A 17,478-nucleotide genomic window follows, 5' to 3' on the forward strand; every position below is an offset into this window, starting at 1 on the left:
GACAACCTGATTGAGGTTTATAAGGCTTTGTGAGGAATTAGTAAAATAAACAATGGCAGAAATTTTCACCGTTATAGGAATTCCAGAACTCTGAAGCCTAAATTTACATTATAGGGGACAAGGTTTAGACTAGAATATAGGAAGTTTTCTTTTAGTCAGCAAGTCAGATTGTTGGAACAGGTTGCCTTCACAGGTAGTTGAGGCTGACAGTTTTGTAAGGCTCTGAGAGGGATTAGTAAAATGAACAAAGGTGGGATTTTCACCGTTATAGAGAATTTTAGAACTCGGGAGCAAAAATTCAAATTTTAAACTAGATTGTAGACAGCCTTCTTTTAGCCAGCGAATCATTGATAGTTTAAACAGGTTGCATTAACAGGTAGTTTATGCTGACAGTTTGATTTAATTTAAAGATCAACTGGATAGTTAACTATGTGAAAAGGGAAGAAAATAATTTTTCTCCCCCACCCACCCAGTGCAACAGAAGCCTGTGGCTTCCTTGCACTATATTGCTACACAACAGTGATTTATAATACAGGTGAATAAAAATATAAATCAGTCATTGCTGATTAGTCCTGTTCGTCATAATTTTTTTCCGGTAAGTCCAGTCAGCAGCAAATTTGTTCAGGTCGGTGTGCAGTGCCTGGGTTTGCTTGAGCATCTGCTGAGGAAAGAACCTGTCCGAGAGATGGAGTCGTGCTGAATGCGAGTAGAGCTCGGGATTGGCCCTAAGGGCAGCAGGGGGGGGGATCCTCCAGCCACAGGTATCCTAGAATGAAGGTGTTGCCATTATGCCTGTTATCATCTTGACTGTCGCTAGGAGGCATTGGTCGTCAACTAAGGTAGGAAGCCGTGGAATTCCGAGAGAGTAGTTGGCATTGCTTGATATTAATGAATATCTATGTATTTTTAACATGAATTTGATGTTATCGCCATCATATCATCATTGTGACCAGTTAAGATGAAAATTGAAAGGATTGCTGGAAATGGTGCTACATTACTTTCAACAGAATTTGTATTAATGTTTATATCTGAAAATTTGGGCTAACAATTTTTTCCCCCATCTCAAATCACGCAATTCTTCCAAAAATACATAGAAGAATGATGGAATAAAAAGTGTAATTAGTTTGTTTAAATATTTAACTAATGTTTGAGCTATGATACAATTTTTGGCTCCAATTTATCACTGCCTTCAATATCAGTGCTGCACTCCATTGTTAAAAAATTGTTTTCAGGACTTGATTGGCAATTTTGAGGTGGGAGAAGTTGACAAAGCTTCATCGGATGTTTATCAATTTCAAAATAACTCATATGTGCCAATGAACAGAAATCTCAGTTCTTCATTCACTAAATATTTCATGAGAAATTAAATGTGGCAATAGAAAATGAAATTTGTACCGAAATTTGTAGAGAATTGTTCAGCATACTACATTACGAATATCATGAAAGCAATTAGCATTAGCATTAGCATTAGTAGAGGCATATGATGCAAGAAAGCAAGCTTATTCAGCATCAGCCAAAAAAAAAAAAAAAACCCTCTCCCATTTCACCCCTCCGTTCGTTCGAAATACCTGTCCAGTTGAGCTTTAAATTTGTTTAGGCTATCAACTTCAACAACAAGTGATGGAAGTCGGTTCCACCAACCAACCACCCGCTGGCCAAAGGCAAATTTCCGCACATCTGTCCGACATCCGTCCTTCCTCAATTTGAATTTATGCCCTCTGAGGTGATTATTCTGAGAAAGATGAAGAATCCCATTGGCATTGAGCATGCTCAAACCATTCAAAGCCTTATACACCTCTATCAGATCACCTCGCCGGTGCCTAGTCTCCAGACTCTGTAATTTGCAAAACTTAAGCCTTTCTTCGTAAGAGCAACCCTTTGTTCCATTTACTAATCTTGTTGCCCTTCTCTGTACCCGTTCCAGCAGCTCTACATCCTTCTTGAAATGAGGCCTCCAGACCTGTATACAGTACTCAAGATGTGGCCTAACCATTGCCTTATACAAGGGAATAATCACCTCCTTATCCCTGCTAGAAAAATTCCTGTATATCATTGACAAGACACCATGAGCTACTCTTGCAGCTCGTCTGCACTGCTCAGAGAACTTCATATCTGCCTGCACAATTACCCCCAGGTCCTTTTCATTCTCCACCACTGTCAGTGTAGTACCGCAGAGTTAATACATTGCTCTGGGGTTACTGTTACCCATATGTAGTACTTTACATTTGTCAATGTTAAACTTCATTTGCCACCTCTCAGCCCATCTGTTCAACCTTTCCAGATCCTGTTGCAGCAGCATAGCGTCAGTAGTGTCCTTAACGACCCTGCCAACCTTTGTATCATCTGCAAACTTAGACATTAAACTTGATATCCCATCATCAATATCATTCATAAACACCAAAAACAACAATGGACCCAACACTGAACCTTGAGGAACTCCACTAATAACATTAGTCCACGTTGAGCAGTGTCCATTGATTACCACTCTCTGTCTTCTGCCACTCAACCATCCCCTTATCCATAGCAGCAATTTGCCTCCAATGCCACACTGCTCCAATTTGTGCAGCAGTCTTCCATGTGCAACAGTATCAAAAGCCTTTCTAAGATCCAAATATATAATATCAAAGTTATTCCCTGCATCCAGTTCTTTTGTGACTACATCATAGTATCCAATCAAATTGGTCAGGCAAGACCTGCCCTTAACAAAACCATGCTGCGTCTGAGCTATAACTGAATTCTTGTCTAGATGATCCTGCAGTGCTTCTTTAACCAGTGCCTCTATTAATTTACCTGGAACAGAAGTTAAACTAACAGGTCTATAATTACTTGTGTCAGCCTTTGATCCTCCTTTGTGAATTGGGGTTACATTTGCACATCTCCAGTCGGTGGGTACCTCCCCTGAGTCCAAAGAAGCTCTCATAATTATGGCTAGGGGTTTGCATACTTCCTTTGCTGCCTCCTTTAATATAACTGGATAGATCCCATCCACCCCAGGTGCCTTTTTTATGTTTATCCTCAACAATCTCTCCTCCACTTTCCTCTCAGTTATTACAAAGTCATCCAGCTCACTGCCAATGTTTACTTTACCTACATCATTCTCCTTCCTGAATAACTCCTCATGCGTGAATTATCCCAAAAAATGGTCGTACATAAAGAAAATCCCCAGGGACTCACATTTGGTGAGTATGGGCTTAGCACACCCAGGGTCCTGAGCTGGATATCATCATTCCTCTCCTTCTTGGTGACTCCCGTCTACTCTCTCTCGCTCTCTAGATAATTCACATTTTTTTTTTTTTTTTTTTTTTTTTTTTTTTTGTCTGGTGCAGCATAAGCCTCAGGCTTCGTTGCACCATATGTATAATAATAATAAAAGGAGGGTCAACTACACCCCCCCCCCCCCCGAGGTCCAAGAACACCACATGTCCCGTATTGGGTTGGCAAACGTCTGGCGATCCTAACCATGGAGCAACAACGTCTATCAGCGCTAGCACTACTTAACATAAAAGCACAAGAAGCAAAGAATGGACGTTTCTAAATTAATTAATGATTTTGCGAATGCTGCCAAATCTAGACGAAAACCATTCTAAATTACGTGTCAATATATTACTTCATTTCATTTGAAGTAATATATAGTATTTTACATTTTTATTTACAGAATTTAATATATTGTATTGATAACGATTTTAAATACATGTTTACCATTGTATTGTTCATTTTTTATTTTTACCAAAAACTCTGAATACTTTCGGAGGAGCCACTTTGCATTTAGGCCCCCTTTTTCTAGTTATGCCATTTATAATAGGTGTAAGCATATTTAATGGTTGGGAAGTGTACATTCTACATGACAAAGCATGGTTCAGTACTAATATCCTCATGCTAAATTTAGCACACTGAGGCCGTTGGCCCTGATATGTGCCAATGCTGTAACTTTGACCTGAATATAAATAGCTTTCCATTATAAAATGTGGATACTCAGTATATTTATCTAGTTCAACAAATACACAACTAAAAAAAAAAAAAAAAAAAAAAAATTACTAAAGGCTGCATAACCTTGTTAGTGAAAGAGTTGCTTTGATTTTTACCATTTAACGTGAAGATGCATACCAGTTAAAATTCTAAGAACTAAATTGGATGATAAACATGTTTATTTGTATTTGTCACATCCTGTTATTTATCTTAAACTTTAAATCATTCAAACTGAGTGGATCTAGGAAAGGGTTAAGTAACTTTTACGGTTATCTCCATCTTCTTACAAAGCAACATACTAACCATACTGTTTCTTTTGATATATCAAATAACACTAAACATTAGAGTAGAAATTCACAGCTAAACACGTTACTGTCTCTTAGACCAGAAAATGGAGAAATAATTGTGAGGTCATTTGTTCTGAAATGAATTCCAAAATCAATGCATAATTTAACTTAAAAATTAAAAGAAAATTTAATATTATGCACCTAAGAGGCACGTAAAAATGCATCTTATGTGAATTTTAAAATTCGCATTAAATTTGATGGAAGTAATAGTAAACATCTCAACTGAGGATGAAAAATGTTCTGTCAAATGAATTAGGCACAACAAAGGTTTCTGGGCGATTCGCTTTTTTTTTTTTTTTTTTTTTGGCACCATATCAAAATCGTCTTCGATTCAAAACTTCAACGCGACTTTTTTTCTCTTTATGAAGCAGATCCTGAAAACTTTCTAGCCAAATATGCAACTGTCGATGAAACATTTCATCATTACTAACCAGTCAAAATTGCAATCAAAACAATAGAAGTGCAATAGAAGCGTGTTAATTTACCACCTCCAAAGAAGGCCAAGCTGGTCACATCGGCAGGCAAAGTCATGTTATCTATCTTCTGGGATTCAAAAGGAATAATAAAAGTAGATTATTTTTCAAAGGAACAAAAAGAAACAGACAATACTATGCTAACTTAGTAAATAACTTACGATATACAGGGTGTTCCAAAAAGGTGTAACCAATTTTAAATGTTTGTAACAAATGTAATTTTAATGATAAAAACTCAAAACGTGCGTTAAATGTGAGAAAAACAGTTGAAGCTTTTACTGACATTCAACATGTGCACCACTTGTCACACGAACAATATCTAATCGGTAATAAAGTTCATCCCATGTTTTTTCAAGGATGTCACGCTTAATCATGGTAATTGCATTTGTAATCCTGCGCTTTAAGTTTGCGATGTCTGCAACAGGGGTCGTGTAGACTGTGTCTTTGATGAATCCCCGTAAGAAGAAATCACAAGGGGATAAATCTAGTGAACGTGGTGGCCACGCAATGGGACCATCACGCCCAGTCCAACGGCCAGGAAACTTGTCATTAAGAGACCTCCTCACACTCAAAGCCCAATGTGGCGGCGTATTCTGTACACTTACAATTGGTAAGTGTACAGAAATTTTAATCCTATTTGCTGCATTGTCAACAATCCTGGCAACTTCAGTTGAAACAGAGCCTTTTCTACAGTAGGCCTGTTTGTCTCTAAAATTGACTGCGTTAAGAGATAGTAGTATTGCTCATTTGCATGTTTTAAGAAATCATTTTAAATTGATAAAAGAATAAATGTTTGCAGTATTTGAATTTGTTCGTGTATCATTTTTTATACTTTTGAATATATAAAAAAACTATTTCTATTGTTTCCATGTTTTTACTTTTAGGTTCAGATAGAATTCCAGGAAATGATAAACCCTAGTTTTTTCTTTGACAAGTGCAACAAAGCCTTTTATTGAAGCGATCATTGATAGGGCATCTTATTTAATAACTACAGGATTCCAAATAGGAATAAGAAGACAAGATGTTAAAAATGTCTTGACGTTTGGTCATATCTAGCATTCCTTAACAACAAATTTTTCATTATTTCACTTTTTTTTTTTTTCCCCAAAATGTACAAATATCAGTAGCTGAGCTTTGTTATGTCTGTTGACTTGGACAGTAGTGCAATACCAGCTATCTCATTGTGAAGGCACCCGCAATATGAGATACAATTAAACGGATGCCTTTTACACTACTTACGTAGTTCAAATTTATGGGTTAACTATGGTGTATCCACGCCGATATTATATAGTTACTTAATTTTTTTGTTATTTGCCTTGTAAATCCAAAAGTTGTTAAATGTTTTATTTGATTAGTGGGCTGTGATTGGTAGTGAAATGTCAGTTTGACCTCTGTGGGCCATAGCTGTTATTTTTGTTATTTTTTTCCCCTGCAAGCAGTGCACAGTGAAATTGGACAACACTCATCTCCAGCCCATGTAAAACCCATGGCCAGGTAACTCATTGTAAAGGCCTTTTTTTTTTTTTTTTTTTTAAATATCATCGCCTCTCTTTCTGCTTTACTTGTACTTGGCTCTGATAATTTTGATTTGATTTCACTGCCCTCTCCTTAACTGGTACACCTTTCTTTCCTACATACTTCATTTTTGATTTTCAACAGATATGTGAAAATACTGTTATGTGGGTAGGATTTCGGATACACAAAAACAGCCATGGTTTTGTTAAAAACACTAATTATGAAACTATGCAGGGACAAAAAATTACAAAATAGCAAGCAACCATAATATGCACTAAACCTCACTTGTGACATCCCTTCTTAAAATCACTTGCTGAGATTCTTGGAACTGCACCATCTACTCAAGACCAGATTGTCACTCTTTTTAAAATATTTAAATAAAACCTTTTTGAACAATCTGGTAGCAAAGAGATTGAGGAAAGGTTGGAAAAGTTTGAAATCTAGGTAGCAGTTGGCAGGTAAAGTGGGATCCTTAAGAATTTGACCTGCAGGTATGGACACCTCTTCCAGGATGAGTGTTTGGCAATAGAAAAATGCATTTCTGTTTGCCATGAGTGAGGTGGCTCTGCAACAATACAAAATGAATGCAGACACAACACAGCACAATTATAAGCTTGCATAGAGATTACCTGGTATTCCTATTTCCAGAAAAAGATTCCTGTGATATTTCAAGAGATATTTGATACTTTTCATTGTATTTATTTAATCTGCAATTTCTCTTGGAACCCCTGGTAAAGTTCTGTAGAACCTTGGTTGAGAAATGCTGCACTAAGCTGTTGGAATAACCTATTCTATAATTTATTAATAGATTTTATATACCCTGTTCTCAGAACTTTTTGGCAATCTTGCCCTAAAACTACAATATTTCTATGATACAACTACATTATTTGTATGATACAGTAGGAAAAGAGTTGCAAACTATTACCCCCCCAAAAAAGAAACATACCACCACCAACAACAACAAAAAAGTACCATTTACTGCATTCCTACATTGTTGAGGTTATTTACCATCTGGAGGATTGCCTAAAAGATTGTGACACTACTGAGGCAATTGACTTACTCAGTCAGTGATGGCTGTGCATTATGCAGGATGGACATAAATTCATGCCAAATGATGTGTATACAATAAATATTTGCAGGATTTTAAAATCTGCTCACATCTATAGTACTGGGTTTAAAATTAATAGAGATGGTGGCATTTTTACACAGCCTTGTTTTGGAACATTGGTGTTGCATGAGGTGGGCAGATGCTTCCCTGAATCATTAACCCCTAATCATTTTCCTTCCCTCTTTTTGTTACTACACACGTGCACCACCACTCACAGCTTAACTCTTTTTGTCTCCCCCCCACCCATGAAGGCTGCTGTTGTCTTTGAGATTTATTATTAGTGTACTTTCAACTAGTTGATTTTAAATTATTTTGTTTTTTACTTTTATAGTAATAAACTTTAATAAGCTGCAAGAGTTTATGCATGTATCCTATTCCTGACCTCAGATGTTTTTCCCCAGTTATCCCCAGATGTGTTTCATTATTGGTTACCATGAGTTTAGTGTTACCCAAATGGTATGTCATCCTGTGATTATTAAGTGATGCCACTCATAACATTAATTCATGAAGAGAGCAATGATCCTTGATAACTAGCAACTTCTGTCACTTAACTATCCTTTTATGTATGGTTATGCACTGTTCTAATTTTTATATCATGAATATCTGTTAAACACAGATTTTGCCCCAAACAAATCCTTTTTAAACTTTAGTACCAATAGAAAAAATAAATTTTCTTGTACTTCTAAATTGTTTTTGAAAAATTAATTTATTTTGTAGGTCTAAAAGTGATCCTTGGTAACTACCGACTCCTATCACTTAACTATCCTTTTATGTATGGTAGTAATTTTTCCTTGATGCCACATTGCTCTGATTTTTAAATCATGAATATCTGTTAACACAAGCATTTTGCCTGAACAGATTGTTTTTGTAAAATTAATTTAATTTGTATGTCTAAAAGTTTCTGGTATTTGAATCCAATTTTTTACTCCTTCCAGCTATGCCATTGCATGATGTTCTTGTTCTTTTTGTTACACATGGTATAAATGAAAACATTGTTTTCTTCATTTGAGTCTGTGCTGCAGTCCGTTGAAATTTAATGTAGTGTTTAAGATTGTTTTTAATGTGGTATTTGCCAAAATTACATATCACTTGTGATTAAAACTTTCTTTTGATATTTCTGTGCTTTTGCATATTTCATCCAATTTACTCCTACAGTATAAGAAAACTTATTCTGCTCTTTACACATTGCATTTGCATCGTGCTATATGCAAAATAGCACAACAGTTTGAGGTTCTGCTTCAAAAAAAAAAAGTGCTGTTAAAATGGGAATCAAATCTGAAATAGTACTAACAATATGGAGGATTTAGTGGGTGTTGGACTTGTCTCATATATCAAACTAGCATGCAACTCAAGGCATGCAATCATCTATCCCTCCATAAAGGTACATTGGGACTTTGATAAATGGTAACACACTGTTACCAGCTATAATTATTGAGTTGCTGCCATTACTCTTGAAAAATGTGTGATTATTTTCAATTATAATTCAGAATGTGAATTCAGATTTTGGTTAAATTTTATGAAGTTTGTATTCATTTAGTTTAAATGTAATACTAAAGGCTCAAATATAAAACGTAAATACTAAAGCTGTATTTTTTCAGATAACACTTTAGTTTATAATCAGATCTCTTTTCTTCTCTGTCTCCTTTATAGTGAACTTTACAATGTTGTGAACATTATTTGGATTGGTGTTCATTTAAAAGTATTTTTCCTTCTAGATTTACTCGAGGAGTCTGCTATTACACCTAGCAGTGATGATTCAACTGATGTTACCATTGAGACTACTGCCGAAGTTAACGTCGCTGCCACTACTGATGTTATTGACAGTGAAACAAGCATTGCTATTACAACTTCCACCATTACCACCACAACCACCCTGGTTCCATCTGCAACAACTGATAGCCTCATTACAACCTCTTCAGAAGAACCTCTTGTCTATTCAGCACCACCCGTACCCAGTCCACAGCTTCATCCTCATCCTTCTCCTTTAGGTAGCACCATTCCTAACACCGATCTCCTGACTGTTGGAGCTTTTGTACCACCACCTGCAGTGAATATGCCCACAGCTACAAATGTTGGTCATTTTCCAAGTCCACAACCATACTTCATACAGCGAACCCTTCCTTATATTCGTGGATACCCCCAAGTAGGGGTACCTTTTTTTACTTGTACTGTGCCTGGAGGTGGAGAAATGGCTGATATTAGCCATTTGCAATCACCTTATGGCCACCTTGTCCCTCTTCCAACCACATTGCATACGGTTGAAAAAACTGATATTAAGGGGGATAATATACCTGACAGGCAAAAATCTAGAACCCCAATAGACAGGCAGCATAACCGACGCACCAAAAAGAAACATATTCCCAGCAGTAATTACTTTAATCCAAATGAAGTGGGAAGTCTTGTGGATAGCTACCATCAAGGAACAATGATCACAGATGATATGTCTGTATCATTGCAGACTCCAATGGATGTTGGTGGAGAACATATGACAACAGTTGCCTCGTCCATACCACTTGTGCCTTTTTCAGTGCCACCATCAACATTTGCAGTTACCAGTGGTAGCATCCCCTTACCAGGATATCCTCCAGGACTGCATACCCTTCCATATTCTCATATTTCTGGTCCACAGACAGCTTCTGCCCCAGTGTTTTATCTTCCTGTGTTTAACCCACCATATGCTGGGTATATGTCTCCACATGCATCTGCTTCGATGGTGATGCAGATGGGTGAAGTAGTTCATCCTGTAAATGGTTGTGGTTGTGTTCCTGAAGAGCAGCTTGCTAATCAAAGCACAGATACTATGGTTGTTAGCAGTGAGAATACACAGCCACATGTTGGGTTTGGGACACAAAACTTTACAGATATTACATCTAAATCACAAGCTAGTAGCTTTGAAAACACAAGTATACAGCAGAATAGTATAACAATAGCCAATTCAGAAGCCACACCGGAAAACAAACCTGTTGAAACAAATGCTGCAATCAATTCTCTTGCATACTCTGGAAATGGATGTAAGAGTAGTGGTAGTGTTGATGTATTAGCTGACAATATTTCAAAAGTCACCCTGAAACATGATGAGTCTAGTGCAGAACAGAAAGGGTCAAATGAGCTTCATGATAACAGTTTTTCAAATTCAGCCCTATGGGCCGATTTATTCAAAAAACAGTGTGCTTCCCCTGAACTTAATGGTTATGACCATCAGACTGTTGCTACATCAGATACTGAAGGTAGTGAAGAACAGATTAATAGCAAAGAAAAAAATAATGGCAACTCACATGTGCCTGTTACTAAAGATGTACTCTAAAGTGTGCAGTCTGTTAGAATTTAATGTAAAGTGTTTAAGCATATTTTGATTTAAGATTGTTTCTAACGTGGCATTATTTGCCAAAATTACGCATCACTTGTGATTACACAAAAGGAGTGAGCTTTTGTGCATAACTTTAAATTAAAAGATAGATAGGGTGTCGTGTGCATAAATGTGTGTTCATAGCATGTTGACTACAGTGAACTGCTCAGCCACTTTGAGATAATTTCATGTTAATTAAAATGTTAGGAATAAGTGAAAATAGCCCTTTGACTGGCAATTAAAGACTGGATTATTTAAATGCCATATAGTTTTTTGGGCATCATAGGTAACTCTGGTTTGTATGGTTATTACTAGAAAACTCTAACCTGGATACTAAGTTAGGTTTTCATTAATTGGCTTTTTTTTAGTTAATCTTTTAGCATAATTGATCATTTGTGTGTGTGTGTGTGTGCATGCGTGTGCACTAAATTCTTTTCCAAAAATAATAGTTAACACTGGAGTTTTAATTAAAAGTTGAATCTCATCCAATAAAATTAGATATCCTGTTAAGAATACTGTTGGAATCAGTGTATCAGTCTTTAATGTTTAAAAATAAGCAAGTAATGTTGTAGTTAAATGAAGAGAGTTTATATATATAAATATAACACTGTATATATATCTATATATACATATATACATACATACATAAATGCTTTTCCATATGGTTCAGAGTATTTGAAACTTTATAGAAGACCAAATTTTAAAGAGATTTTACTGAAGTCTTTATTTGTGAAAAGCAAGTGTATGCATGTGGTACATAATTTATTTACTAGTGACTCTTACAAATTTCATTTCCAGGGGTCTGCAACACTGATAGAAACCCATTCTAATCATGCTGACTGTATTACATTTTTCAAAAGTATTGGTGCTTGGATGTAAAATTAACTGTTATGTGGTTTTGAATTGTTTAAAGGCTTTCTCTATCCTCCACTTCTCATATAATCTTGTAATAGAAATGACTTGTATAAATAAATCCTTGAAATATGCAGTAATTGTTGAGCATGCAGGAAATGTTTTTAAAGCAAGTTTTTGTTTGTCTCCACTTTTCTTTATTCTTAGTTATTCTCTAAAAGATATTGTAAAGTACTTTGCCATTTAATTGGTACTTAAAATGGTGTTTATGTAGTTGTGTAGGAAAAGCACTAGATTTTTTCATCTTTTATCTGCAATGAAGTGCTTTTAAACTTTAATATCTGAATAAAAGCACAAACTGTGTAGTAAAAGGGGGAAAAACCTTTCTATTTTTAACTGTTATTACCAGTATCCCAGTTTTGCTTTACTACAGTTCTATAAACCAAGCCTTTCTCACACCATAGTAATCTGTTTTTAAAAAAAATAAATAATAAATAATAAAAAAAAATAAAAAAATGCATAGCCATCCATGCTTATCAATGTTTTCATATTTTAAATTAAGACTGACAGGTAACCTAGTTCATAAAATTAAATATTCAAAATATCCAGTTCCATTAGAATTCATAGCAGCTTGATGTTCAGAATTTCCAACTGTTTAGAATTTGCAATACTAATTAGTTAATACTGGAGTTTATGTATATAAACACACATATTGCTGCTTACGTATCTATCACACATTTTGCTTACTTTTATCTATTTTAGGTTAAGCCTTTCTATTCTATGCACTAACTGCATAAAATAAAGTAGGCTATATAGATGTGTGTAGTGATGCTTATAGTCTACTTCTTCAAAAAAGTAATCTGAAACTCCATATAACAAAGTAATGGAGAAAGGGTAACAGTAACCTGTTGTCCTTTCCCTGTTGTTTTGTTATATGCAGGAGTGATACTACTTTGTGATTCCTAGTCCATTTTCATATGACGATAACTAAAATACTATAAAAAAAGTAATTTTTTTATTGATATAATTTAAGACATGCTGCAACTATTATTGTCAGCTATTGAGTAACAGTTGCATATGTAAAATACTTTGTGAACTGCATTTGGGTAATATCATTTTCAAATGGTCATAGATTAGAATGCTGAAATTTCCATATGCTGTGAATATCTCTTAATCCTACAGTTTAAGATGTTTCAGTTTTTAAATTCAGTGTATAATGTATTTTTATTCCAAAGTACTTTTTCTACTTTCACTCTCACACCCTTCCACACATCCACCAGTTTGCTTTCATTTACTAATCTATCATATTAAATGAATTTCTTTGTATGTTCATTATTCCATCTCCTCCCCACTGATTATGGTTCAGTTCTATCAAATTAAATGAATTTCTTTGTATGCTTATTACCTTTTCTCTCCCCTTCCCCATTGATTATTTTTCAATTAGTTCTAATTTTTCAGTTATTAAATTACCTGTTTGGCTTTTAGTTCTTGAAACTAAGAGCAACATCCCCATCCTCTGATTCTTGAATATGCACATGAATGAGAAAGGGAGGAGGTCTGATTGTAGTTTTTTATATATATATATATAAATACTTGTTTCACGTTTTTATGTGACATTGGTATTTGTTATTTTGAAGGTGGTCATAAAGTAAATTGTTTTAGTTCTTAACTTACTGCTAAACCAGTAAGAACTAACCTTCCAGTTAGATTGTTATTTAATTAAATTTTCATATCCTCTCTTTCTCTCTGCCCTCAACTGTTTAGTAATTAACTTGAAATGTTTTTGCTTCTGCATTAATAGTATGCAGTTCTAAATTATTTGGAAGTGTTACCTTGCTGTTAGGTGTATTTTCTTCTGTGAAGTTAATAAAATGTTGTGGGATATTTAAAAATATGTAATGTGTTATGTTATATACATAATATAAGTAACAAATATCATGTCACCTACAAATATTTTTATCAAAATGATAATCAGTGTATTGTTGACTTAAGTTCATGTATTTTTTGTGCAGATCTAGGGGTTAGCATGAAATGTGCAAATACTGTACTTGTTATTATCAATAGTTATGGAGAGATTCACAGACATAGCTGAAATTGAAAACAATGAATGGTTACAGATTCTCCAAAAATTTCTACTATGCATAATTAGGTAGTATGCAACAATGCTTTCAGTAGTGAATATTTTTGTGTGGTTAATGAAGTTACAGCTGAGAGATATTTGACTTTTTTTTTTTTTGATAAAATACTGACCACTGGACCAAACAAGTGGTTGTGCTTTCACAATTTGCACAGAATTATAATTATTTCTTGTCTTTAGCTTTCCCATTTTTAAAAATTTATTTAGTAAATTAATCATTTATTCCCCATTTAATTAAATATGGTATAACACAGTTAATCTGACTTTAGTAAATTTAATGCAGAGAAATGTTCACCTTGCTTACAAATCTTAAGTATTTATTCAAAATTGCATAGATATTTTAACGACTTATATATTATATATGCAATTCTTAAAGGCACCAGTGCCATAAATTGGTGGGATTTACTTGTTATAAGCTTTTGGCCCAATAGATAAATTCCCAAAGAGTGTGCCTTATTCTGTTAATTTTCACTTTCTCTTCTACTCCCCCCCTCCCTCTCTCGGTACCACCAAAAATTTAAATACAGTGTCTTAATTTTCAATATTTTTTACTATTTTTAAGGGAAATTAATTTTGTTTTATAAAATTTTATTTTCCCACTAGTTTGTTAGAATTCACATGTTTTTGTAAACTGAATATAGTGTAACATTGTCAAAGTGAACTTGCTTTAATAGTTTTCATTGTGTTTAATATTTATACTATATAGGAATGTTATGGAACATTATACTGGTGCTCTAAGAATGACATTTCTTGATGTAATAGTCTAGTTCCCCCCTTTTTGGTGTAATTTACTCTGTCTCAATAATAGCAGTGAAATTGCATTAAAATTTTATTATAAATAACCTTGCTGCACTTAAATGATATTTCTGCCTGATTTATAATTTGTTTCAACACCAATTTAGACCACTTCAGTACTTTGATAACCTTTATCTGTTTAAAGGAATTATTTGTTTCACTGACACCATTTACACTATTTAGGTGAAACTTTTGGTGTTTCAATTCAGGCTACTGAAAAGAATTTTCAATGTGTAGACACAAATTGTTATATATTGTGCCATTACAACTTATATCACAGCTTCATTTTCCCAGAAAATTGCCAGCCAAAGGGTCTGTGTTGGTTTATATCCTTATTTAAATACATATATCACTATACTGATTATTGTGTTGTCACAGATCACTTGTACTTTAGAGTGGTAGCTTACAATTTTCGCTTAAGTTTTGATTTATTCATTTAGAAATCATCATCATAAAACCAAAAAGTGCTACTTACTTAGTATATTCTGTTGAAGACTTCTTTCCTAATATTGTTTAACTCATAAGTGTTATTTTAAAATAAATTGTTATCCCTCTTATAATCCCAAAAACATCACCTTGTACTGTAATTTGTATAAATCACTTTTCCACTAGTTTCATTTAACTGATGTTTTAATTTATCATGCAGGTGTAAATTTATTTTTATTATTTCTCCCCCAGTGATTAAATGCAGTTGGACAGCTGTGCATAATGCTATTCATTTCCATTCCTATTATATATTTTAATCTGCTGATCTTGTAAATTGCTTAAAACATTTTTAGCTATCCATTCAAGTCCTGCAGTTTTTGTTTTTCTCTGCAACATTATTTAATAATGTGTAATAAATATATATAGAATAAATATTGTTTGTATGATTGGTATAGCTCCAACTAAGTTGTCAGACTGTATCCATAAATAAGGTAATGTTTATTCTCCTCACTTCCAAAATATATTGTTTGGTATATTATTAGTTAGTGGGTATTTAAAACAGGCTAATATAACCATCTTATATTAATGTTCTGTTCTGTTCTTTGCTGAAATGTTCAAAGCCAGCACTTTCAGTTTAAAGGAAATTCCAGAACTATGAAACATTCGTGGCTAAGCCACAATATTGTTTTTATATTTTCCTGTAGAAAATCTAACTAAAATAATTGCTATATAAAGTATAGATAAAATGATGCAATAAAGTGCCTCTGCACTGTTTCACGACACCTCAAAAAAAATAAATAACCATTTGCTGGCATATTTTAAATGAGGACATGTAATAACAGGTCTTCAGTTCAGTATTGATCGAAGTATTTTTATCAGTTCTTAAAGATAATTTTCTTTTTTTGCAGAAAATAAAATTAAAGCTAATCAGTAGGAAACATTTTTGTCTTAAAAGTATCACAAGATGAAACGGGATTCAGAATATACCATTATAATCGAGATAATTTAGAAACCTGATATTTCATATTCTCTACTATATCATAGCCAAGTCATGAATTGAGCACTTTTGCTTTGTAATGAAAACAGTTTTAAGTTAAAATTATGAATCTGATTGTTTATACATTTTAATACTTGTATGTGCACCCCTATATTATGTAAGTAGATGTATATGGCATCAAAATCTTTAAAATTTCAGATTCAATAAGCATGGCCATTTGTGAATATTTCTGATTCCCCTCCCTCTAAAAAAAGCAAAACTAGACTCAATAAAATAATAAAGTTTTTAGTGTATCTGCAAGTACAGTGGAATCTCGTTAATACAAAGTTCAGGGGAGCTAAATTTTTACATTTTGTAATAACGAGGTTTGTAGTAACAAGGTCCCCCAAAAGTGTCAAGATTTTACTTTTTTTTTTTTTTTTTTTTGTACATACTGTATATCTAATAATAATAATATCAAAAATAAATTAATACAATAAAATTTTAAAAAAAGTCTTGTCTAAGAATACAGTAATAGGAATAACATATTTTTTTAAAAATTTTATTTTATTTGTAAGATAAACTAGGAGAAAAGCAATATTAACAGAAATGAAAATATTGTACAGTATATATTTTTATATATACAATATTTTAGTATCACAGTAAAAAGAATTCTAATCAATATATAGGAGACACATACTATTATGTTCAGTGCATTTTGGGCATCTTTTTTAGATGGCAGTGTGCTTGCTTCTCCACTTTCGCTGTAATAAAAACATTGTTTTGTTTGGTACCCAGCAGCTTTTCTGGTGTTGGCGTTGCAGTGGTAGCAACTTCGTCATCCACCTTCACAAACTCTTCAAATTCAACAAAATCCATATGCTCCTTCGAATTCCTCCATTCCTCACTGTTGCTATCACATTCTTCTGCTGCACCATGTTTTTCAATGATGTTCTTTCCAAAGCCACTCTTTCTGAAGCAGTTGATTATTACACTTTATGTAATACTTTCCCAAGCAATAAGATTATGGATAGCATCCAAGACTCCAATTTGGCTGCAAATTGTTCCCTCCTATGTTAAGTACCTTATCAGGTGGGCTCTGTATGCTCTCTTCAGGTTATAAATGATGCCTTGGTCCAGTAGTTGCATTAAACTGGTATTGGTATTGGGGAGTAGTAGTGGCATGTGATGCAAGAAAGCAAGCGTATGAGCTTATGCAGCATCAGCCAAAAAAAAAAAAAAGCAATCCCCTCTAAATATTTGTCCAGTTCCTCCTTAAATTTATTTAACCTATCAACTTCCACGACAAATGGAAGTTTGTTCCGGCAATTAACCACTCGCTAGCCAAAGGCAAATTTCCGCACATCTATTCTACATCTGTCCTTCCTCAGTTTCAATTTATGCCTCCTTAGGTTCGTAATCTGAACAAGTGGAAGAATCCTGTCAGAATTCAGCGTGCTCAACTCATTCCAGGCCTTATACACATCAATCAGATTACCTTGCAGGTGCCTAGTCTCCAACTGCTGCAATTTGCAGA

At 34.1% G+C, this 17,478-nt stretch overlaps 1 protein-coding gene across 1 annotated transcript in view; it reads left to right on the forward strand.

Annotated features, from left to right (window-relative positions):
* Positions 1 to 11,309, forward strand: part of LOC150082959 (uncharacterized) — a 106,516-nt gene extending 95,207 nt beyond the window's left edge. The window contains exon 4 of the mRNA XM_090377691.1: positions 9,125 to 11,309. Coding sequence (XP_090233817.1) covers positions 9,125 to 10,713 — 1,589 coding nt within the window. The 3' untranslated portion in view covers positions 10,714 to 11,309. The remainder of the gene's footprint in view (positions 1 to 9,124) is intronic.
* Positions 11,310 to 17,478: the final 6,169 nt, after the last annotated feature.

This window comes from Mastigoproctus giganteus, chromosome 7, assembly GCF_048544385.1.
Source record: "Mastigoproctus giganteus isolate SK-2022 chromosome 7, ASM4854438v1, whole genome shotgun sequence".
NCBI lineage: Eukaryota > Metazoa > Arthropoda > Arachnida > Uropygi > Thelyphonidae > Mastigoproctus > Mastigoproctus giganteus.